General features: G+C 42.3%; 1 protein-coding gene across 1 annotated transcript in view; it reads left to right on the top strand.

Annotated features, from left to right (window-relative positions):
- Positions 1 to 25,968, top strand: part of magi3a (membrane associated guanylate kinase, WW and PDZ domain containing 3a) — a 107,058-nt gene that overhangs the window by 62,570 nt on the left and 18,520 nt on the right. The window contains exons 2-8 of the mRNA XM_020617775.1: positions 2,193 to 2,309; positions 6,955 to 7,074; positions 16,750 to 16,956; positions 19,728 to 19,890; positions 20,761 to 20,840; positions 21,509 to 21,566; positions 24,115 to 24,221. Of these exons, the coding sequence (XP_020473431.1) occupies positions 2,193 to 2,309; positions 6,955 to 7,074; positions 16,750 to 16,956; positions 19,728 to 19,890; positions 20,761 to 20,840; positions 21,509 to 21,566; positions 24,115 to 24,221 (852 nt within the window). The remainder of the gene's footprint in view (positions 1 to 2,192; positions 2,310 to 6,954; positions 7,075 to 16,749; positions 16,957 to 19,727; positions 19,891 to 20,760; positions 20,841 to 21,508; positions 21,567 to 24,114; positions 24,222 to 25,968) is intronic.

Below are 25,968 nucleotides of genomic sequence, written 5' to 3' on the forward strand. Positions count from 1 at the left end.
TAATGATTCTCCATCCTTGAACTGCAGCGGCCCACTCCCCCTGTATGAGAGAGAGTATCTAATAGCCAGATGACAAGGCACAAAGGCTTCCATTGTGTCCCACAGGCCTTGCTCTACCAGCCTGGCAGGCCAGTGACACGCTGCCTTGTAACCTAGCAGGAAGCTGAGAGTTGCTGCTCCCTCCTTTTCTCTCTGTCGCTGGAGATATGATGCAGCGTGCTAACACAACCTGACAGGCTGTCCACAAAGACTACCCTGTTAGAAGCACTCGAGTGCTTTGGGCATGGGAGGCGATTTGCATGTGTTTGTGTGTGTGTGAGAGAGATTGATTTTGTTGACCCAGTGGGGTATCTACACTTAGTTGCAGGAATCCTGTGGCTACAATTAGTACCCTAGGCAGTGTGTGAAAATGGCATTCCCAAACATTGTGAAATCCTTGTGAAAGCAGATTCACTCCCATCCCCTTTAACATGGGAATGAGGCTGAACCAGTGGGAGGGAGTGGGATGTATATTGTTTGTTTGTGTGTGTGTGTTTCGGGAGTTTTCATGTCTCACAGCTTGCAGGCTTCATGGACTGCAGGCTTGTAGCTTTCAGGTTGTGATGCATGGCCAGACCCATCTTTTGTTTCCACGACCTAAATTCCTCAGATCCATTGTATCAGTAAAAAGTCTATAGAGTTACATAATGGAGAGCCATGCTTCTCTTGGCCCCAGCCCTCACTTGTTCCTCTGCCATGGCTGTTTCAACTTAAGCAAAGCAGCATGCACACACAGAGTGGCTAGCAGCCGCAGAATTCCAAAGTCATGTACTAAGCTTCAATCAAAAATATTTTCAGCATCAAATTTGGCAGATGTTAAGCAATAACCTTAAGCATCCACCATTATACTGGTCATCTGGCATCATGCTGGTAGTTGTTTTATCCCCTCAAGAAAACCCCATTTAATTTACAGTCTTTTTGAATTAGGTAGATGATAGATTGTTATTCCTCAGCCGTCACATCTATCCTGAGTACAGCAGAACTCCCGTAGAGTGTGGGATGTGGAGGATGCTCTACACTTTGGATTTTTCATTTCTTTCACTGTGGGTATATTTCTTTTTGTTACTATGCAGTATTTTACGCCGTTTCTTTTTGTCAATTTCTACTAGTTTGAACCCAGTTTGAAAGAACAAATATATTGCTTGTGTGTGTGTGTGTGTGTGTGTGTGTGTGTGTATTGGTGAAGAGATGCAAATAGAACAGGAAAATATTTCATTATAAAATCAGAGCAAATCTGCAATGACTTTTGAGTGTGAGGTTGATTAGTGAAGTAGTGAAAATGAGAAGTGTCTGGCACAGTGGCTCAAAACTGTAGTATCATAAAATATTCTTTAGTAGATTAGCCCACAACAGAGTTAGTCTCACATGGGAGAAAAATCATGTATTTACTGTCAGTGCAGGGAGAGATGTATTGTCTTATTGACTGATGCGCCTCGCAGCAGTTTAATGCAGATCTCAGCTGGAGTCTGGATGACATTGCTAACAGCCTGGCTTCTGCTCGCTTTTGATTGTCGACATTCTCTGATCTCAAGAAGATCTATAAGATCTTAACACCTATGTCAGACCTTGACAGCAAATGCAACCACGTTGTGGCACTGTGATTGAGGCTACACAAAAAAGAAGAAGCAGATGTAGAACGTGAAGCTCGATTCTGATGAGGCACATCACAGGCATTATTGAAGCTATGGTAACTGTCAGAACAGTGATGTTTTATGTAGTTGGCAGTGCTTACTACCTTTATCTGTAGAAGGTTAACAGTGTACGCCCTGCTAAGCAGCTCTGAGGAGAAAGCACTGATTGATGTCCACAGGTGTAACAGTTGTCCAGTGTTGTGTTCCTCTTTGTCATACATGCATCTGGATTTTAATTAAACAGCCCAATTAATGTTCCATGACATTTGACATGCCAGCTTTGTTGTCTCAGCTACAAGTAATTGCCTTCCAGACAACAACCCTTCTAATTTGGGGCTTGTAGCAGGTGTTGTTGTCCATGAGGTGTGTGTGTGTGTTGTAGGTTGGTATGAAGTTAAATTGCAGAATGTCTAACTGTCCCAGACTCACATCATCAGAGTGGGTGTTTTGTAAATGAGCACCATGCCCTCCTACGTGTTTTAACTGCTGGACTGACCCAGATTTCTCTTTCCTTTCCTCTAGGTAAGGTGTTGAATACTGATTTGCGTCACTACCTCAGTCTGCAGTTTCAGAAGGGCTCCCTGGACCATAAGCTGCAGCAGGTGATCAGGGACAACCTGTACCTGCGCACCATTCCCTGTGAGTAGCTTCCACAGCCTTGGGCACCTCGGCCTCCTCTCTCTGTGCTGTGCTCGTTACTTCTGACCCCTGCAAATGGAGCATGGTCTGTCCTCATCTGTACAGCTACCTGCACCATCCTACTTTTATACTTGCCTGCATCTGCTAAAATCCCACTTTAACTTATTTTCCCCTCATTTCCATTCCTTCCTCCTCACTGCACCAGATAATATGAATTCAGGCAGATTGCAAAATTTTACCTTTCGCTTCACAATCTCAACATAATTAGTAAAAGCACTGAGTCTTAAGTTTAATGTGACTGATGTCCTAGGAAAATATGGGGGTCTAACATTATCTACCAAGACTTGAATATGAAACAGTTCAGAGCTTGTACAAAAGACACTGGACTGGAATAGAGTGGAACGGCACCTTTTCTCCATTTTTATGTTTAATTTAATTGAAATGGATTTTGAGGCTGAGTATATAAAGTATTCAATTAAGAGAGAGACATAAATTTTTTAGTCTCAAGACCTTATCTTACAATATATGGTTTCCTTCTGCAGCTGAGGTTTGTTTTTCGTTATAGGACCTTTCCACTTTTTAAACAGAACAATCAATAACCAGGACATGACAGTTTTGTTTCTATATGCCAGTGATTTTAAAATTCAGTAATCCCAACAGGCATAAATAAAAATGCAGCTGCAATTTCCTGGGCTGCACAGCTTGGTTATGCACTTTGTTTGCCTTTAAAAACTGTGCCAGACATTTCTTTTTCTTATCTGTGTTATTCTCAGTTTGCATTAGGAAAGCATCCACTTCTGACATTTTGCATGGAGAGATTTGTTGAGAAAGTCGTTTTAAAGGCATATCTTGAACTGGTGTTTAATGTATAATACAGCAGTAATGATTAATTGGACAAAATGATATAATCTGCAGGGCTTTCTGGTTTCTTATTTTGCAAGATGAATCTGCCCATCTGCTATCATGGAAATATATGAAACAGTATAAATGAGGCTTCAGCGCTCCATAGCTGAGCCATTAAAACCAGTGACATCAGTCTCTCACATCTCAGTTGTTGTGCTCAGTTTCCTCTAAACAGCTCAAAAACGATGTCTTGTTAAAGCACTTACTGTACAGCCACATGACATTTCACCCAGTTCTGCACATTTTTGACTCTATACTTTAGTGCGTTGTCATGTTTGTCAAACACCAGTGCCATGCCTTTCCCATGTGAGACATTGCAGACTGGCTTCGCTAGCTCAGTATATGTCCCCTGTCCACGCCGCTGATACAGTGGCCTTTCACAGCGCGCTGAGCCGCAGTGCCCCTGCGATGAGCCTGAATTGCCACTCTGCTTTGGTGTCACCTCAGAGTGAGAGAGGTGGGACTTCCTTCTTCCACTGCACACAGTGAGGCTTCATTAAATGCCACTTTTCCCTCCAAAAAAGGGGGGGCTTGAAACAATGGCAGTGGTCCAGGGGGGCACCTTGAAGCTTGGCCAAATCCTGACTCCCCATCTACAACCCCTTCTGGCAACTATGCCTCAGCCCAGAAATGAGCTGCATGAGCAGATTAAGAATATGAGGAAGGATAGAAAAAAAAAAAAAAAAGCTGGTGCAGATTTTCAATCCTGACAAATGATCCTTTTAGAAGATCGTAAAGGGCCCTTTAACTTTTTAAGCCCCTGAGACAAAAGACAGAATATATTATATGTAGATTTGCATTGAGACATGTAGCTTCTATTACAAAAAAAATTATTGACTGCAACATCAGATAACATTTTTTCTTATATATTTAATGTCAACATTGCATTTATTCACAGTGGCCTGTAAATGTAATAAATGCAAAGTGTTCCTGAGGGAACAGACGTGTTAAACACAACTACCAGGCACTTAGTGATTAACTTTCATCATTTACTACAGCTTTACACCAGACATAATATGCAATGTGATAAAATTTCTCCATGTCGCAGATGAAATTACCAGTACTATTCTGGAGTAGTAATTGCTTTTTACTCTCACTTTAAATTAAAACATGTAAGATCGTGTACTAATGTGTGGTGGCACTGTGCCCTTTGCCACAGTGTCGTGGTTCAAATGGTTCACAACCTGTTGATGAAAGAAATTACATCAGTAAATTTCCAGTGCTCAGATGCCATTGTTTTATCCTTTAAGTTCTTGTCTTGACCAGAAATGGGAACATGTTGTGTTGTTTAGGATCAGTCTTACAATATGATGGTCCTGGATCAGCCGGTCATGTTACTGTTGTAATAGTCTTGTCTGTATAAGTCAGCTGTGTTCTGATATGAATTGGGTGAGGTAATGTTAGGCCAGTGTTCCCAGTGTTTCCAGTGTTCAGAACGTTATATTTCAAGACCAGGACTTTTGGCTTGTGTTAAGCCAAAACATAACAGATACAATATAGTTAATAAAAAAAAAAGAAAAGTCAAACGGTCATTCCTTTCTGTCCTGATTTATGTTGTATTCACCAGACACTAACTTTCAACACTACCTCATTTTCTCCTACAAATTTAAAGTTGGCACTGTCTGATCTGTTTTACAATTTTACAATTGTTGTATCTCTTTTGTTTTTTTAAATCGTTGTTCAGCTGTAATTAGCATATGGGTGCGTTTTTGTTAAATGCTTGTCAGTTGGCTTCTGGTGGCCCACCGAGTGGGTGTTCAACCTGTTCTACCTACATGAAACACATCATGTAGTTCACATCAAACAATGGAGAGCTAGATTCTCCTGTAGACCTGGTAACCACTAGTACTTGTTTGCTTTTCCTTGGTTTAAAGTTTTGTATTGTTTTTGTGTAATTGTTTCATTTCTTCAAAGAGACGCTTGTGAGGAAACACAAACACACAAGGTGGAAGTTAAAATAGCGGGTGCTTTTACCGAATGAGAATTGGCAGTAAATTTCCTCTTATATTTTCTTCAAGGCTCCTTATCTCATTGCTTCTTCTCAGATAACAGTAAAATGTCTAGTTTCAACAGTCTCTCACAGCTGTCCGGGTCAGGTCACCAGCACATCGGCGCAGATCCACAGCCTCTGTTTCCACTATTTAAAGCTGTGACCCTCTTGTCTTTTAAAACTCCACCACCTCTTGCAGCAGCACTTTTGATATCAAACAAGCACAAAGGCTTGTGATGGAGTGATGAGAATTAGCCTAGAACTGTCAAGGTGGAAAAACTGATCCGACTTCTCTGAGAATCTTCAGTTAAGGTAGCTGAATAAACAGCATGAAGCTTCCCCCTTTCCTTCTCCCAAAAACAAGATTATATTTTTCCTTGTATGACTTCACTGGTTTCCTCTGATTGCTCTGTTTGACAGAATGAAAGATTGTCTGTGCAATAGACTAAGCTGTTTCAGATGTGATGGCTCATGCTGCAGTCAGGATGGATGTTGACGCAGAAAGAAAATGAAAAGTGAGGATAGATTCCTGTTAAACTCTGCTTTAAAATCCCTTGTGCCTGCAGTGCATCGAGATAGCACAGCAGTTCAGCTGAGGTACCGTAAAAGCCCTGATTACATCTGAGATGCCGCTAAGCAGAGTCGGCATGTTGGGGAGCATAAAATCATTTTCATAGCAATGTGTTTTCAATGCATGACATCATGAAGCGAAAACTCTTTTTAACCAGTTGCAGCAGTTATGGCAGATTGTTTATTTAACAATTCTAACTTTGCAGGAGCTTGAACTATTTCAAAAAGAACGGGGGAAGCGGAAAAGAAAAAAACTGGAATCCTTGAGTTTATGTTGCAGAAGTGTTGCTTCAAGATCGTTTTTGACACAGAAAGACTGACCTTGACCGAAACAGCTGGCATGAAGGAGGCAGTACACTGTGAAACATGTCAATGATTTTTTACTTCCATGGTCTTAGAGAGTTTGCCCTGGTTTTATGAACATGAACAAATCTCTCCCAGTGCTGGAAACAAGCAGTAAGGCTGTCATTTATAAATTCACTGGACTTTGATGGTGGTGGTGCTCTGAGGACACATAGTATGTTTATTAGTAACTTCTCTGATTTCTTTGGTTTATTGCAAATAGAGATGTCCCAGAAAAGGTCTGGCATAAACAAGATTTTTACCTAAATAGCATTGTTTTGACAAGTCATCACAATACATTTTTATAGCTGTTTTTTTATTATGTTGCCATGGAAACAAAGATGTAGATGGGATTCTGAGCGTGAATTGTTTTGTGAATGCCCAGATATGTATATAAAATAGATATAAAAGTCATAGCAACAGTGAAGTTAGATTTTATCCATTTAAGTACTTGGTGCAAACCTAACTAGAGAATCTTCTCCTGAAAGTTTTGATATAGGATTTAGTTGCATCCTTAAGGAATCTAAGTGGTGCTGTTGTACACAAAAGTAAAAGTGCGCTGTTAAAGTCCAGCTGATTACACTTCCTCTTTAATCTGACAGCTGTGCTGTTATTTGGAGGATATTTTTTTCCTGGTTTCTTATTTGAATAATGAATTCCTACTTTTGTGGTCACACCTCTGTTGACTATTCATGATGCAGGCACAGTATCTCCTGAGTGCTGTATTTGAACTTGAATCACAGCCCCTGTGGGCATGTTGCATACGGTGTCAGCACCCCTCCAAATGAGGGAATAGCACATTCCACTTCTTGTGATCTTACGCTGTGTCACTGTCGGCAGGTACCACTCGGCAGCCCAGAGAGGGGGAGGTTCCCGGGGTGGACTACAATTTCATCAGCGTGGGGGAATTCCGTGAGCTCGAAGAAAACGGATTGCTGCTGGAGAGTGGCACCTATGATGGTATGTCTCAAACAAAGTCAATGTATACAACAGTGTAAAGAGTACAGACAGTTTACTGTGAAGACAGAGAAATAATTAGTCAGTTAGTTAATATGAATTATTTTCTGAACTAACCTTCCACATATTACACCCAGGGCAGGAGGTAGGATCTGCTTGTTGACAACTGTCAATACTGGAAGTTGGCATTGGAAGTCTTGTTTACTGTACTTATGCCTATACAGTTTTTTTTTTTTTTTTTAATCCAGCTTAATGCTGTGCTCATGAGAATCCAGTTTTCTTTATTTTTCTTTGGTTAGTTTCAGTGGTTGACCCGAATCAACTGAACCTCAAATCACTTCTTGAAACTAAAACCACAGATCTACTCTTAGGAAATCCTGTGCTTCGTCGGGCCTATTGCCCATGGACAGATTGCACCAGATTTCATTTTGAGGACTTGGCTTTTCAGGTGTTCTCACTCCACTTCTTTGGACTGCAACAGAGTTAAATTCACAAACATGCAAAGGCATCAAACAGGTTAGGTGTGAAAGCACCCTCAGACATGAGGTAGCTATAATATAGATATCTCAGCAAGCCCAGACTATTAAACAGTGTCAGCACAGTGCATCATCCAAGTCCTCTATGGAGACATGCCTGCAGCTGAGGATAAACCTCCCTCAATGCCCTGGTTATTAGCTGTCTTTTGAATTTGCTGAGCTGTGCACTGAGAGTTGTTAGGTGCAGTCGACACATTGCCCACATCATCAAACTGTCATCATAAAATTGACAGAACTGGAGATAATATATCCCCAGGTGATTTGGCTACCAATAAGAACTTCACTCTGATTCTTTACGCACAGTACTGGAAATGTATTGGTTATGCAAGAGGTGTGTCACCTGCCCTCTGTGCCACATCCAACCCCTTCGGTGACTGGCCCTTCCACCCTGAGTCTGTGAACCAGTCAACAGGATGAATAATTGATCTGCTCTGTCCATCCCTGCTTAATGTAACACAACCTAATGTGGCACAGAACCCCCCCCCCAGAAGTCAATTATTAATGTCCACACTTTTGACCTGCCTGTCTATCTGCTGATACACAGGTAGGCTGGGAAAAAGACCACACAATGAATGATTTCCCATGTTCTGTTAGTCACTGACTCTAGATCAGTTAGTAGTTGCTATACTTACTTTATAGTGTAAATAAATGGCCATAAGGGCCCAATGAAACAAACTGCATCGTTTTAAACTCGCTGTAACATGTATTTTACAAGTTCTAGAATTCAGGCAGGACAAGGGAGGGGCGCGACATGGTTGTGGTAGCTGGTGGTACAAACATTAGAAGACAGTTTATCTCTTGAGGAAACATCGACCATAATAATGATATATTATAGTCCTGTGAACAGCAGGGGCTTCATGTAGCCACGGTTAATCTGTAACCAAGAGTGGCGCTCACAGATCATCATATCACTCGCCAGCAGTCGAAAATTATTTCAAGAAGGCCAAATATTTACCTTCGAAAGTACTTAACCAATCACCGAAGAGGAAAGCTGTGTGTTTATGGGATCACTCCTCAGCATTAATGCACTACCTTTTCAACTCCAAACCTTTTGCTCACTGTATTCCAAAGTAGAGGTTTGCAGCAATGTTGACTCAGCTATTGGTGAAGCAGATAGGAATCTTAAAAATCACAAAAACAAGGAGATTAGTTTGCCAGTTTTTGTTTTACAGAGTGATGAAAGTGTCAGGATGTGAGTAATACTTGTTACCTTGGCTGTGCAGAAACCCTTGAGAATTAAGGTTGCATGTGTGCAAGGGTGTGTGCATGTATGTGAATCAGGGCATATCCAATTTTCTACCCCTCACTGTGGAAGGTACAGAAAATCCAGTAGTATGAAAAATTCATGACAGAAACAGGAGGCTGAAACAGACGAACAGAATCAGGGAAAGCAGGTTTTCAAAATCAAAGTCGGCAACAGTACCTGTAGCTACCTATAGTAGCTGATAGATTTCATCACCATGCTGTATTTTCACACAGCACTCTGCACACAAGGTAAAGTAACTGTGGAGCTACATTAGTCTGCATACATGCTCAGCCCCACCCATGTTTGCATATGAAACATAACTTTGATCATGCTGGAGGTTTAGGGTAGGAGTGTGTGTCAGTGGCCTGCTGTAGGGATACACTGGGAATATAGGACAGCACAGAATGGCACAGGTATGAAAGCATAATAGGCTTGGACAAAGAAAAAGGTCATGATTTATTGAAAAGGCAACGATGTGCTATTTTTACTGACTGACAGTTGCTCTGTAGAACGACTTGTTCAACGGGGGATGAAGATGATTCAGTGTAGTTCAGTTCAGTTTTATTTGTATAGGACCAAATCACAACAAAGGTCAGCTCAGGACACTTTACAAAGTCAGATCTAGGCCTTACTATTAATTTATTAATATTATAGAGGAAAAACCCATCAAACCTCCCTTGAGCAGCACTTGGTGACAACAGGGAGGAAAAACTCCCTTTAATGGGAGAAACCTCCGACAGACCCCAGCTCTTGGTGGGCGGCCTTCTGCCTCGACTGGTTGGGGTGAGTGGATAGAGGAGAGAGAGAGAGAGAAAAAAAAGCAACAAGACACAACAAACAATCAAACACTGGTCAGGTTGATGTGGCTGGTGACTGCTCGTCAGAAATGTAGAGTTCCAGGGCCAGGGCAACCTGCAGAAAGGTACAGGGAGAGAGAGAGAAAACACAGTTAGTGACATGTAATGGTGGAGGTCTATAGCAGCATAACTAATGGAAGGCTCAGGGTCACCTGGACCAGCCATAACTATAAACTTTATCAAAAAGGAAAGTTTTAAATCTAATCTTAAAGGTAGAGAGGGTGTCCGCCTCCCGAACTGAGGGTAAAATCCCTTTGCCTGTGCAATTCAAAATTAATTCCCCATGACAATCATAAACTTTACTGGAAAAGAATTGACCATTTGTGTGCCCCTTGTTTTCCTGGACCACGTAGCACCATTTCATTATAGGGTCTTTTCTGGTATTATAGGCTTCGTGAGGTTCAGAGACAAGGCTACATAGCTGTGGATTAGTTAGAAACAGGGCAATAGGCCAGAAGTCACAGATGAGGCAGGGTGCAATGATGCTGCATTAGCAACAGCTGCCTATGTCTAAGAACTGGCTGAACAGAGGCCCAGAGGATTGAGAAGTACCTCAGCCCTTAATACTCCACTGCTGAAACCTTAGAGTTGGACTGTGGTATTTTTGCACTGATCCACATAACATAAGACAGAAAATGAAAGAGCAAAAGATGATGTGATAAAGAGGCATTAGGATAGATGAGGGCAGTTCAGCGAGAAAAACTAGGATGAAAGTAAAAATAGAAAGGGTGTGTAATTCATAATAGGTGTTACAGCACAAACTGAGGAGATGAACACAAACTAGAGAGGAAGATTATTTATGGGATACAGGTCACATAACAGTGTACTGTAAAGCTGTACACTGCACACACACACTGCACACAGGGAGCAGAGGAATGCAGGGTTGACAAGGATGGCTTGTCAAGTGTGGGCATTCATGCCAAGCAGCACCCGAGACATGTGCCAAGGCTGGAGCACAAGAGGGGCTTCACCTGCCTGGGACACTGGCATTCAGTGACAAGGCCCGGGCAGACTGGGCACTGCCCTAGAGATCGCAGGCCCACATCCTCAATGATGAATGCGGGTCTGTGATCATAACGAGGGGGGGGGGGGGTTGGGGTGAGGGGCACCCCCGTGGCGGCAAAAAAAAGAGGGGGGTCGTGGGTCAAAACGGGGGGGGGGGGGGGTTGAGCTGAAGTGCACGCCCATGAGCGCTTTGTCCAAGCTTTGACAACAGGAGTGTCTTCTATTTCCAATTGTTTTTGAACACATTGCCACTAAAACACTTGCTTGCATCCCACATTGTTAAATGACCGTGACTGCATGAATCCTTGCTCACACAGCTTATAATGAGCTTTTCTGAAGGGTACAGTGAGATTTAGTGAGTTATGTCTTACTGCAGATATAAAACTCTGGTCACAGTTGTAGTCACATTTTATTCAGATTCTCACAAGTTGGGGATGAGACATGCTGGCAGCTGCTGAGTAAAACAGATGGTATGACATCTACACACACACACACACACACACACACACACACACACACACACACTGTTCTCTCTCTCTCAAAACACACATAGCTGTTGTAGTGCATATTTAAGCTTGGGGTGTCTCCAGGCACAGCAGCCTTCTAACGGCAAGCAAGTTTACAGAAGTGTTCCCTGGCAGCAGACAAAACCGTGCATGTGTAACATAAGTGATTGACTGTGCCAAGCACATGTTGGCCCAGGCTGTAAAAATGAAAATGACTTTACACTGTCCACCTACCATTTTCAGAAAGCTGCAAAAAAGGGCTTTAATGTAATAGCACTGTGCTGAAATGATCAGCCCTCTGTGCACTGGTTCTGCTGTTTAACATGGCAATTCATGTCTTTTTGCCACCGTATCACAGAAAGGAAGCAAGACTGAAACTACATAAGCAGTTGGTGGCCAAGAATGTTGCAGTTTGATGGGTTGTAATATTTTATCAACATGCTCTTTTTCTGTATTGAAGACAAACCATGCCACTAATAGGTTAAACAGGTAAAACACGGTGTTTGTCCTTCTGTTCAGTCTATGTTTTGTATACTTGTGTGCTGTACTGGTTTAATACTCATGTAGCTGAAAAGTTTGTGAGTATATTTTATAAAGTAGAATCCGAAGGCCAGAACTTTAATCCATCATTAAGTAAGAATAATTCCTTCTTAAATCTACTGTGATTTCTTCTTCTATCTCTCAACATTTTTGTCACGTACAGATGTGGTCATGGAGAGCTATTAGGCTGGTGGCTCCCAGGCTTTTTTCTGTTTTTTCCCAAGAATGAACAGCCCACTAATCTAAGGCAGTAATTAAACTGAACGATTTGAGGAGGTCACTTTGACATCACCAGGGTGGTCAAAAGGTGGTCAGACATCCTATTCAAAACAGGATTTAATTTTTCCCAGTGTTTTTGGTTCTTCGCACCCCAATAGGAAAGGTCTTTGTCTTGATAATTAGGGTCACAGACAAGTTAGATCAGTGTTGGAGGAGGTTTGTGGAAGGATGAATTCAAGGTCACACAGTCAGTCAAGAAACTGAAAAGAGGCTGAAGTAAAGCTGAAAGTCCACCACAAAACTACGTCAACAAACACAAGCTGAAGCTTTTCATACAGTGTACAAGCCACAGTTATTAATTAATTAATTAATTAATTTTTAATTTAAGCTAAAACATAACAAACGTAAGTAACGCAAGTAAAGTAATAAAAGTAAAACCTGAATAAAGTCTCTCTCCCTGTCTCCTTCTTCCTCTCCCTCTCCCTCTCTCTCTCTCGTGGGCTAATTCAGGACCACATTTTCTGTGGTTTATTTTTATTCTTTTATTGTTTTGCACAGAAACAAAACCGCCTCTCATGGGAGACCACTGTGCAATCTACTATTATGTCCTCTCTTTATTATGATGATATTGTGTAAATGCATGCCTCTTCCTCCACCCTCAAGCACCTTGACTCTGTGTACAGTAGTGTAGTGCTTTGTTAGAAGAGATGCATTCTTCCTTCACTATTGTGTCTTACAGGTGGGATGGTCCTCCTTATGTGACGGATATTTGCATATTTATTTTTACTCAACTGCAAAAACTGCCTCATTACCTCTGCTCTCCTATAAACACATTACTTACAGTATCAGCTCAAAGGATATTTTAATATTAACTGTGCTTTATGTTCAAACTGAGCTCGGGAGGTCTGGTTTCACACTATGCTTCCTACAAATAGAATGGGCTGTAGAAAACGTACTCGGGTACTTGCAATATCGCTTGTGATTACTTTTCTAATGTAAAACTGTAATAATTTAATGTGCAACATTTACCTTATCTGTTCATATATAAACTGGACAGCATATATGTATAATTGTGCACGCAGGACTCTTGAAAAAGATCAAGATCTAAAACTACTACCTAGTCCTTTAAATTATTAAGTAAAATGAAAATGTTGTTGTGCTTGTTCTGTGTTAAGTGTTATTTAATCTGATATCATTTAGTTCATCATTCACCTATTTATTTATTAGAATCACAAAGGTGCAGCTGGTTGATCTGCAGTAGCCCGCTGTTGTCTATTTTACATTTGTTTTTAATAATTAAATCTAATCGTTACCTCTACAGCTAGTTGAAATCTTTGATGTGTAAAACATACTATATTTGTCGCATAAAAAGAAAAACGAGACTTTTTTCATGGTAGAAAATTAATCAGAATTTAGGGGTTTTTCCCCAGCAGTGTGTTGCTAGCTTAGAATGCAGTTAGCACAATAATTAGCATGCTAATTACATTAGCAGGCTTGTTAGGGAAATAGGAATGGAAGCTCTACTACTTGCTGAGATGATTGCTTGGCTGCTGGGTTGAGAAGCATCCTTTGTACCTTGATATTGAATTAGTGGGTTGTAGCCAATTAGCATGCAGATAGTGGAGTGAACCTAACTTGTTCTGTGGGGTTGTGTTGAGTGTGTGGGTGCAGATGGAGTGGTGGCAGGCTGGCGCACAGTGTTGACCCGTATCACGGGCCCAAGTCAAAGAAATGCCACTCAGCAGGTGCCCACCTAATGATCCTGTAGACTTGCACTCTCTCAAAAACACAAAAAAATCAATTTTTTACCAAAATGTTCTTCTCAAAGGACAAGTTTGGGTATTAGTGATGGAAGCAGACTGATGGTGGTTGGACAGCTGAGCAGGCCAAACAAGCCAGTTGTCATAGCCAGTGGAGCTGAACCTGAGCAGAGACAATGTAAACAGAAACCTGGGACATGCCACTAAATACCTGCTCTTTTCTTGGGCGATGACAGGATTCAAGATTATTTTAAAGGTGCACTAGGTCAGATAGTGGTGTTTTCTGTCATAACTACTAAATACAGGTAGCACTAGTACAGCTAGATAGGACTAATGAGCAGGCCGCGGCATTCAGATATAGCATCTCTGAAGCCAATACAAGCAGCCACAGCAGCTTAGCCTAAGAAGATACTATGTAGATATGAGGCTGGGTAAAAAAAATTCAGCAGTTGAGTATTTTACTCCTTGTTTGGGTGAGGGAAGGCGGAAACAGCAGCTTAAGAGAACAGTGTTGCTCATCGCGGGGCCCAGCAGATTTATGAAGGCATGGCCTGATACTGATTGCAGGACCCTGTGATGTGTGAAAACATCATTTAACATGAATACTGGGCTTCTGTAGGAATGTTCACCCAACTTTTGGCACATTTAACTGTGTCGTGCTAATTATAATTATTAAACTATTAACTGCGGCTGTGAATAATTAATAACCTCTGTAATAAAATAGGCTTATGCATTGTGCTAAATAGAACAGTAGACCTGTCAGTAGACTCAGAGAGCACTGTACTCATAGTTACAGAATAGGAATGCTAAATTTTGCTAAATTAACTTGAAGTGAAACTAAATGATGCATGAATTTAGTTCTTAAGGTGAAATTAAAACCTCCAGTCCCTTGAGTTCTTTTTGGGGGTTTTATGGTTTTACATCTGTACTGGATAAAGTTACAAGTTCTCCTTAAAGACTTTCTTTTTAATATTGTGGCTCATTAGTACAGTGTAATTACAACCTGATCCATCTCAGTGCACTTCCTTCTTATGGCCCCTGTATCCCAGTTCTTTGCTAATGGGGACTAACTGTGCCTTTTTGGAAGCTTTGGGAGCAGAGGCACGCACAGAGCAGATTACCACTTCTAATCAGACTCTCTCAATTTCTGTCACTAAGCTTCCTGTTAATTACAAACCCAATAAAGGATTTACGTAATTATTTTCATTAAGGCAATAAGAATATTTATATGAATGCTTCATAAATTAAAACAAGGATTAATAGAATTACCTTTGTCAGTTATGGTGTATTATTCGACATGACGCTCAGAGGAACTGCGCCAGTTGATGCCTTGATTGTTTAGCATCTCATAATAACGGCAACTAACACACTGTTCAGCTGTGAAGTATAAACACACTTTGTGATGGTTATTTCTAAATTGCCGTGATAGTAACTTTGCATTTACATGTGAAGTAAATCAATCTGTACCCTTTCCATATGATAGGCTTTGAAATATATTTGTTTAAATGAGAGAAAACGAGAGTGTTCCTTATTTTACTCTGTGTGGAAAATGTTCACAAGTCTCTTTTCCTCACACTCTCTGCTGCCTCCAGTCTTTACTCCTTTGTTCCTATTCTCGTTTCTCTCTCTCTCCCTCCCAGTGGACTTCTTCTTCCCTATATCTGTCTCCTCCCTGATGTGTTGTTTAACTGTTACAGTGTTCAGCTGCTCAGACCAGCTCAGCCTTAACCCCGCCGCAGTCCCACATGAACACTGGAGGACTGTTATTTCCCAGAGACAGCAAGCAATCAGTGAATCATCATTTGTACCATACCTTCCCATCTATTTTCTCACCCCTTGTGCTTTTATGTTTGTTGTTCCTTATTTTCTTGCACACAGACAGGTAGTGAGTGGTAAAGTGGGTCACCCCTCTCCTAGCTGAGGAAAGACTCACTATGTGGAGTAAGGCTGTTTGCTGCCTTAGGCGCCAACATGGCAGCAAAGGCAAGCTGACGTACTTAAAGGGGAAATCAAGTACTTAAGAACGTACCTTGGCATAAATGCTGTAGTCACAGCTCCTCAGGGGAGTAAACCAGGAAATGTGTCAGTCCCGGCTTCTTGGCTTTGGACTGAGCGCTGGGACTACTGCAGCAGTGAATCAGAACACTAATAAAGATAATAAAAAATATATATAACCATAATAAAATACAATAGGAAAGGTACATGAACACAAAGATTGTGTAGGACATGAAGAATAAAGTAAAACAATTAGAAAAGAAGAGAATTTTGTCTCGCTCAATTTTCACAGCCAGCAAGGGATCATGTCTTGGTTAATACATTAATAGCTCCTGTTTGCTGCACCTGAAGTTTGGGTCTTGGGAGACAAAGTGACCTTAGGCATATGGTACTGTGAGTAAAGCTTCTGCCAAAGTGAACTCTGTGGGAATTAGCCAAGACTAGACTGCATCCAGCACCGAAGGGAAAAAACAAAACAAGGCTGCTCCAGAACCCAAGACTTATAACGGCAAAGGTTTGGCCTCATTTTGTTCCTACCAGTACAGGCTCTGCCAGATTTGATTTGTAGCTAACAACCAGACTCTCCCCTGCGATTTAAAAGAAATTTAAACAACTGCTACAACGGAGGTAATATAGTTTCTTCTTGCTCTGATAGTAGCAGAGTGGATCTAGTTGTCTCGTCCTATTCTGTGGTGTATGAAGCCTAAAGGAGACCTGCAGTGAGTCTGTGGCTGCCTTGTGGTATTCTATATTCACAAGGACCAAATGCTCTGACAAAGGTGGAAAACGCTTCAAAAAAGGATTGTCAAGCAATTTTTCAGTCCATTCTTAGGGCTATGTTTAGAAGTAGATATAGAGTTTGCCAAGTGTAAGGGTTTTTTATGTTAAGGTTTGTAGCTAAAGGTTGTCTTGAATTAGGTCAGTGCAATGGATTTAATTAAAGAAACCCCCAGATGTTAAGTAAAGCACATTCATGAGTAGTTTTTGTTGTCTCTGTCTCTCTCTTCATCCTAGGAAATTACTATGGGACCCCTAAGCCCCCTGCAGAGCCCAGCCCCGTGCAGCCGGACCTGGTAGACCAGGTTCTGTTTGATGAGGAATTTGACACGGTGGTGCAGAGAAAACGCACAACCTCTGTCAGTAAGATGGACAGAAAGGACGGCGCTGCTCCAGAGGAGGAAGAGGAGGAAGAGAGGCCTCTGATGGTCAATGGCATGGCTGGTGAGAGACACTTCTGTCTTTTATTTTTCACTGCTATAACAATTCTTCCAGCTGGTTGTAATGCAGCTGTGCCCCACAGTGCTTTTCTCAAAGTTTAAACCCCAGCAATTTTTTTTCTTGGTTCAGTGTTACCGGTTTAGTTTTTTTGCCGAGCAGTTTGTCATATTACTCTCCTCCTTTTCATTGTTTTCTGCAAAGAAACATTATCAGGATTCACTGTTCTGCATTCAAGGCTTGCAGTGGGTCACAGCCTTGCAAAGTTAAGAGGTAGCCAAAGTCTGTCTGAGATCAACAGAAGCAATCCCTCAGTTAAAGAGATAGACATTGGCCTTGTTTGATTGGCCCACAAGGAGGTCCTCACATGGCTCGTGGCCCAAACAAATTAAGGATGTGTTTCAGCTGTTGGCGAACTGTTGTCCTCATTGTTAAAGTTGGAAAAGCTCTGTGCTTTGTAATTATCAAACATCACAATATAAAGTGTTACAGGGTAAGTCAGAATTGTGTGCCAACATATTACATAATAATGACCCATATTAAAAAATGTTTAGGCCTACTTACTGTACTGTTCATCAGCTGAACAAAGTAGCAGCTTCTGGCAGAAGTCCTCTGCTGTGGCTTCAGTGACGGGCCTGTAACTACTGTCAGGACGAGCATAGATCTATCGACTATTCAGTGTAAAACTTGGGTAAAAGGAGTGAAAACTGTGGCCATGAGGACAAGTTAGAGAGAATGTTTTAGACAAATTCATCAGCCTCCCCACTAAGTGTAATATCACCACTATAGCCACTGAATGTCTCTCTTCATAGGGTTTTAAAGTTTAATCTACAGTAGGTCAACCTCATCATCAGTGAGCCCGTGTTTCTGTTGCCAGTTCACTGCTTGTCCTTCCTTAGATGCTGTTGTTTGTTTCTAACCACTGCAGACCAGTAACACCCAATAAGCCCTGCAGTGTGGGAGGCGCTCTGACCCAGTTGTCAGCCATCACAGTCTGGCCATTGTCAAAAATCACTCAAATCCTTATGTTGCCCATTTTCCTGCTTCCAGCACATCAGCTTTGAGGGGTGAATGTCCTCATGTACCCCACACACTGACAGGTGCCACTGTAATAAGACAATCAGTGTTGTTCACTTCACCTGTCAGTGGTCATAATGTTATGGCAGATCGGTGTCTGTACTGAACCCGCAGAGTTTAGGTATGTTCTCAAGAACATATCAGTGGGGGGGGGGCGGCTGTGGCTCAGGGGGTAGAGCGGTTTGATTCATGGTGCCTGCAGTCCACATGTTCAAGTGTCCTCTGTACTGAACCCGCAGAGTTTAGGTATGTTCTCAAGAACATATCAGTGGGGGGGGGGCGGCTGTGGCTCAGGGGGTAGAGCGGTTTGATTCATGGTGCCTGCAGTCCACATGTTCAAGTGTCCTTGGGCAAAACATTGACCCCGATGGCCAGAGCAGCGCCCTGCAGGGTGTGAGTTGGCGTCGCAGACGGCTGCTTCAGTTTGGTACCGGAGACAAATTCCTTGTGTGTATAATATACTGGGCCAAATAAAGTGATTATTACACTATTAGTATTTCTTGTAGTGAGCACTTCTGCTGTCCACGGGAGGAAGGTGGGAGCATCTTTTCACTATTTACTTACAGAAGAAGGGTTAAGAAGAAATTTAAAACAAATGATAAACAGGCATGTAGAATGAACTGCTTATCTCTCAGCCAAGAGCCAAAGAGAGAAACATTGTCAGAGATACATCATCTCTGTGGCCTTGGGCTGTAGTGATGGCAGTGTGGAGCCCAGCCAAGAAGAAACACTCATAGATTGATGTCACGCCTGGCTCTTTAGTTCATGAGTTGCCTAATGCCAGATGCACTTCATTATACCATCATCAGCATGTGGATGGTTTTTCATTGTTCGACGTGGTGAGGATGTGCAACAGCAGCAGTAGCAGAAGACATATCACCATGGCTAGGAGGTGGCTTTGTAATGGCCCTGCATTACTGTGAGCAGCCATTTTTCTTTTGTGTCCTGTTAACATTCTTACAGTACATGGCCACATTTGCACACAAGTCACAGTTTATATCTCTCTGCAAGGGCTGAAAGCTGCTGTAGCCCAGAGTGAGTGTCGGTATGTAGTCATTTATTCTGACTTGATTAGTGCAGAAACCCCTCCGTGGTTCCATCAGGAAAAACAGGCCCAAGTTTCAGCATAAAAGCTCTTAGTCACTTTCCATCCCTGCCATTCAATTGCTTAGGCCAAACTGAGCATTCAGTGGTATGATGAAGCTAGGTCATATACAACTAGATGAAAACCAGCAGATAAGAACCTTACACACACACACACATACATCAAGATTAGGCAACTACACACATATATGCGAACTCTTGCAGCAGCCTGTGATACTAATAGATGTAGTGCTTGTGGCTGGACTGAAGCATTGGTCAGCTCAGCCTTTGCTTAGGAGGCAGTTCCTAGTACATCACAGCTGACATGCAAATCCTATGGCAATTGCTGCTGCCTCTCTCTGTGTACTCTCTCTCTCTCTCCCTCTCTCTACCCCTACCTCTCCTGTGGATGTAACTGTCCACCCAGTGTACAGAGGAAGAGCAGCTCAAGCGGCAGCAGCAACAGGGAGAGATGCAAGGAGCCCAGAGGAGCTCCAGTGGCGCCACACTCTCACCTCCTGTCTCTTTCTCCTTCTACCATCTCCCATACTCCTATTCCCATCCCATTCCTCTCTCTGTCTCCATGCCTGTGTCCCTTTCTCCATGCCGGGCCCCAGATCACAAGGACAAGGCGGAGTGGAGGAAGACAGTGCCCAGCTACAACCAGTCAGCTGGGGCCATGGACTTGCGTGTATGGAACACACAGGATGAAAGTCAGGAGTCCTTACCTAAAAACTGGGAGATGGCCTACACTGAGACTGGCATGGTCTATTTCATAGAGTAAGTAGCCTTTCTCCTGCCACTTGCCTGCTTTTTTGGTCCTGTTACTCGCCCATTACATCAGCACCATGCTAATTCCACCACCAGTAGTCTTCCAGTTCCTCTCTTTTTCTGCCATTGTAAGCCAAAATTGTTGAGAGATATGGCAGCGGGTCCTCTCTACTCCCCAGCGCATTCTTCTGCACTGTGTCACACCAGGTGTTGGTTATGGAAGCTGTCTGTAGCCTCAGCAGTGGCAGTTGTGTTGTTCTTGATTAAGTTTTTCTTTTATTTCCCCTGTGTTTGATATCGGGTTTGTTGGCTGGCGCTAAAAGCAGCAGGCCCACATTGTTTACCTGGCCCATTAGTGTGGCGAGCAGTCAATGCTGAGGCGCCGACAGAGCCAGGTGCTGCTGCTCGCTGCTAAATCAATAGCTCATTCTGCCAGTGAGAGAAACAACAGGCTAAATGATGCTCGCCACCACTGACCTGCTCTCTCAGTTCTTCTCTTTATGATCTCTGCAACTGCTCGTACTTTTCTTTCTGTGCTCCATGTATTCCTCCTTTTCATCCCTCTTTTCTCCGTCCTATTATTGCTCTCTCTCTCTTTCTCTCTCATCCTTGTACCTTGAAGGGTCCTCTGTGTTTTGTTGAAATGTTAGTAATAATTAAAAGGCTTCTCTAATGAGCTATTTGATCCCAAAAGATTAGATGTTCGCCACACTTCTTCAAGGAGCTCTGTTTGTTTGTTTGTTGGAGCTAGTGGAATAGCTCCTGGGTAAAGTGGCTCCTGAGAGTTCCCCGTGCTAATTGCTAAATTACCACGGTATCTTAAGTGTTTTCAAAATTATTTTAAGGTGCCTAAAGCCCTGTCTCCTCTTTGTACTTCAGTCACAACAGCAAGACCACTACCTGGCTGGACCCCCGCCTTGCCAAGAAGGCCAAGCCTCCAGAGAAATGCGAGGAAGGAGGTGAGACAATATGTATAGACCATGATTCTCTGGTAGTAACATTAGCATGGGCAACTATATCCCTCAGTCCCACTGTCCTCCCCACTCACACACCTCCCAGCTTCCTACTGCATAGAGCAGTGTGTGCCTGAGTTGCCTCCCTGTCTCTCTGGAGGGGGCTCAGGCTTACAGATGGAGATTGAACAGCTGAGTGGGTCTGGTCACAGTCATGCCAGTGACACAGCACAATCCTCTGGTTTCCAGCTTGTCCCTCTCCTCCTAATGGTTTCTGGGACACATACAGGGAGCTCATCAGTGTGGCATCTCTCAAAGGCAATTTTCTATGGTCCCTCTTGCGTAAAGATATGCTCTGCGCTGCATGTGTTTGTCACATAGCAGCAGAAAGTCGAGATGTGGCTCATATACACACCACTGGAAAGAAAAGCAGTTTTTTAACAGGGAGGCAGAGTTTCCTCATTCTTTCACTGCCTCTTCAATAGTGTGTATTAAGCCCTAAACACATAATAACAAATAAAAGCAGGCCTTGTGTCCTGTAGGTGTAGGTATGCATGCTGTGAAGCTCCCAGTCAGAACTCTACGCCTCATTGCGTGTGTCCAACTGTCCCTGTAGTGTCTCAGCAGCATCTGAAGTGATCTGCGCCTGCTTTTCCTCTGTCTCCCTCCTTCAGAGCTGCCCTACGGCTGGGAGAAGATTGAGGATCCCCAGTACGGCACCTACTATGTAGAGTAAGTAAACCTCTTCTTGTGCCTGGAGGGACCCAGAGGGCTACAGCTGTGCACTGTGGTGGATGCAGAGGAACGGGCTAACTGCATCATTATATTCAGCTTCTTTATGTCTTTGCTGACATGGCAACAAAAGGTTCTGCTCATTCAACCTGTTTGGGTCCTCTGAAGCTAGGTCTGCACATTTGATTTCACTAAGATGCATATTTTAAGATTTGTTTATCATTATATCCTAAAAATATTAGATGGATGTTAACAAAATAAATGTGCAGTGAACATGTTTATGGTACTATATTGTCAGTGTTGAGGCCCTGATGGCAACATAAATATATTCACATGTTCTGCAGCCTAAAGCCATGTCAGTCAATTCCAAATGTACAGACGTATTAAATGTGGTGTTGCTGAATCTCAGGGTATCTGTTCACCATGTGATTGTGGCAGATTATGCAGTTGTCCTTTGATAATTTCCCACAGTACCTCAGAAAGCAGTTATGTCAGTACTGATAACACTGGTGCGTTACAGCTTTGTATGTGTGTATGTGAAAGAGAAGAGGCAGCGAGGACAACAGACAATGAAGGTTTAGAGTCCCCGGGGGCCAACGGGGAGCAAAATTCCATTCTGATCAAGTCTGTAAACAAGAGCACAGTGTTTCATTTTAGTCCTATTGCTGTGCACAAAAAGGGACAGACCTGCCAGCAGGGGGAAATCAACGTGCCTGTTTATGGAAGAGGGTCACTCAGAGGCTGCCTCTCCTGTCTTTGTCTCTTTGTCTGGGAAATGTGGTTGTGAATGAATGGCCAGATGCTACAATGTGGGACAAAGTCTCATTATTTTTTCAACTGCCACACAAAACATGAGGTGTGGCAATCAAGGAGTGAGAAAGCGAGACAGAGAGCAAGGGAGGAAATGAAAAAGTGGAAATGAAAGAATGTTTATCTCTTCAGGCATAATGGGGAGGGTATCTGTGTGCATGAGTCACACGCAGCAAGCGTACAAAGTATGTTTTTTGAATGCACACACATATAAACCATCAGTGTCTCAGCATGTGGCCGATTCACTGTACGGCATCAGTGCATTTTGTCTTCCCAAGGTGTTCTCATGACTGGGATTTACAGCCATTAAAGCTGGTTATGCAGATGAGCTATCTCTTCCCATCACTATCTAGCCAAGGAGGGACATTTCTCTGGGTACCAGGAAATGTTGCAGCACACCGGCTTGTCCTGTGAATCATTAACTCTTTTTATATTGAGTTTGGTGTAGCTACGGAGCACTGGTTGTTTCCAGCCACATTGTTGTTTACATCTCTCTAGGGTTACTGTGCATTGAGTAGACATTTAATCCATCACGACAACGTGATCTACCACAGCAAAGATAACTATATATTCTTTATAGCTAGCTCTTTTTGAATTCACTGAGCATGTCAATTCAGTTTTTTATTTCTGAGGTTTAGACATGCTCCCAATCCTTCTGTGTGTTTGTCTTTTGGCACAGACAGATTTTGGTTTACAGTGGCAAGAAAAAATATGTTAACCCTTTGGAATTGCTGGGTTTTCTGCATTAATTTGTGTTAATGTGATCTGATATAGACAAACACAGTGGCTATAAGCTAATAACACAAAAAATGATTTTTCATGTGTTTGTCGAACACAATTTTTCACAGTGGTGGTAGAAAAGGCAGGTGAACCCTTGGATTTAATAACTGGCTGACCCTGCTTTGGCAGCAGTTACTTCTAACAAGCTCTTCCTGTATCTGTGGTTCAGACCTGCACAAAGATCAGGTGGAATTCTGGATCATTCTTCTCACAGAGCTGCTTCAGCTCAGATATAGTCTCAGGATATATTTGATATCACTTTGTAACCCTTTCCAGCATTATACAAATGAGCAATTCTTAAACACAGGTCTTCTGAGATCTGTCTTAAGCGATGTCTGAGTAGCTCTACCCCACACCTTCACTCTGGTTTCATTGATTGAACTCCAGGTTTGCTGACACCTAACTCCACTTAGTTGATGTTATTAGCTGAGGCCTTGACATATTTTTTCCAACCTAACCCGTGAACATTTGAATAATCTATTCGGTAATGGACAAGAACAATCCAATCATTTGAATGTTAGTAGTTCAAATAGATTGTATTTGTTTGCTTGTCTTTTCAGACAGATTTCTACAGGGATGCAGGTAAATCCATTTGGCTCACTTAGCATGTCTTGCCAGTGCACATGCTGTCTTAGAGCAGCCTTTGTACCATATGATGATGGCTACCCAGCATAGATGATGTCACACCCAGCCCTCATAGTCAAATCACAGATTTGCATGACAGGCGGCAAAGAACAGTCTCAACAGTTTAGACTGATTGTGTTCTGTAAGTCCAAAAGATAATGTAAGAAGAAGACAGATACAAAAGCAGAAAGACTAACATAGGTGAAGTGACTGGGTGAAAATGGTTGGATGAACAGTATGCCCGCTAAAGTTGATGTGAACAGTCATGATTTATTTAACAATTCCTACTGTTTCCAGTTCTTGTTCGTCTAATGTTATTTTCCCCTTGGTGCAGCCACATCAACCAGAAGACCCAGTTTGAGAATCCAGTACTGGAAGCTAAGAGAAAGCTGAGTGTGGACACAGACACCATGGTACCGCCGCCGACATCCACACCGTCAGGTGACTACACCCACAGCCAAGCCCCCTGCAGAGGTATTTACGGTAGCTTACAAGTGAGGAAGGAGCTGCAGTGGAGTGAGATCATTCTAGTCATTATTTAGTTTTATTCTGATGGTTATGCAAAAAGGTAGTAGGAAGCAAATATCAGTTCAGGAAGGTTCAAGTCAGGCCAGGGAGTTTTCCCCTAGTAGATCATCAGGGAAATGGACAGGAAGTGATGTCATCTGCTCTAAATTGTGGAATGGAGAGAGTGAGGAAGGACTAAGTGGCACATATAATGAATTTCAGTTTTGCCTTGGATAACCCTTAAAGAGAAATCAAAGTTGTATATTATTTTTAGAAATGCATTTTATGACTTAGCTGGCTTGCAGTGTTGGACATCTGGTCTATCCCTCTAGTCCAGGATGAAATATGTCAACAGCTACTGGATGAACTGACATGAAATTTGGCACAGTGGTGCCAGAGGACGAATACTAACTATTGTGGTGATACCCAGAGTTTTACTTTAACTCCAGTGAGGTTGACCTTTGTCTTTTATATTAAAATGTGTCCACTGTTGGATGAATTGCCATGACATCTGGTCTAGCCACTCATGTCCTCCTAAGTATGAATCATATTAACTTTGGCAAAACCTTTCATTCAGCGCCATCATCAGGTCAACATTTAAATTTTCTTATAGCTTTGGTTTATCATCAAAAACCTGTAAAACCAGTGACATTCTCACATTCCTCAGCTGGACTTTGTGTTTAATGTCAACAAATGCTAACAAATGTTAGCTTGTTAATATTTAGCAATTAGCTCAAAGCTCAGCTGTACATAAGTACAGAGCCACTAGCATGTCTGTCTGTCTGTCTGTCTGTCTGTCTGTCTGTTTGTTGCTGGTGTTGTGTAACTCAAGATGGCTACTGACAGTGGGACTGTGGGATTCATTAAAAATCTCACAGCATCATGAACAGATTTTAGTCATAGCTACGTACTGTGTTATCAAAGGTTTTCAAATAACACAAATGGTGTCAGTCACTGTGTAGTTAACTATAGAGGTTGACACACAGTACTGGAGCATCAACAGCTTGATCCATAGTGTTTTAGATCAGTAATTTTTACATTGTTCTGTGTTTCCTCCTTTTTCCGCCATCCCGTGAGGTGCAGCCAGGAGACTGTTGTTAAAATAACTTTTGGCTTTGTAGTTTTAGAAAAAATCCTGTGTAACAAGGTTATATAACAAGGTATTCATGTGTTATCCAGATACTGGAGCACTTCTACTACCTCCTTTATGCAGAGATGTCTGTGTGGAGGATGTTCTAACAGTTGACATGGCTGCTGATAAACAGCCTGTAGCCTCTGAAGCAATGATATTCAATTTGAATAATGGAGCAGCGCTTCACTGGGTGGCAGAATTCATTTTGACAAGTAGATATGAAATAGGGAGGGTTCTGAGTCCTATTTGAAAATGCTTTTACCACCATCATTCATCGCAGTCCAAAGAACTCTCGTTAGAACAGAGGAGGGGAGGGAGAGAAGAGACAGAGGAGGAGAGAGCGGTGACAGCAGTTGAAAGTGACTTATGATCATAAATTGCATTTCTACTGGGTCATCTGTTCATCATTTACCCCCTGTGGTGAATGCTGCTGCTTGACTGGTCTAATCACTGTCTCCTCAGTCCATGTAAATGTCTCCAAAGTGGAAGCCCTGTGTTGCTGTAACATAAGTAAGAATTATTATACTCTTTTGTGCACGTACACACAAA

The sequence above is a fragment of the Monopterus albus genome, unplaced genomic scaffold (genome assembly GCF_001952655.1).
Source record: "Monopterus albus unplaced genomic scaffold, M_albus_1.0 scaffold194.1, whole genome shotgun sequence".
Lineage (NCBI taxonomy): Eukaryota > Metazoa > Chordata > Actinopteri > Synbranchiformes > Synbranchidae > Monopterus > Monopterus albus.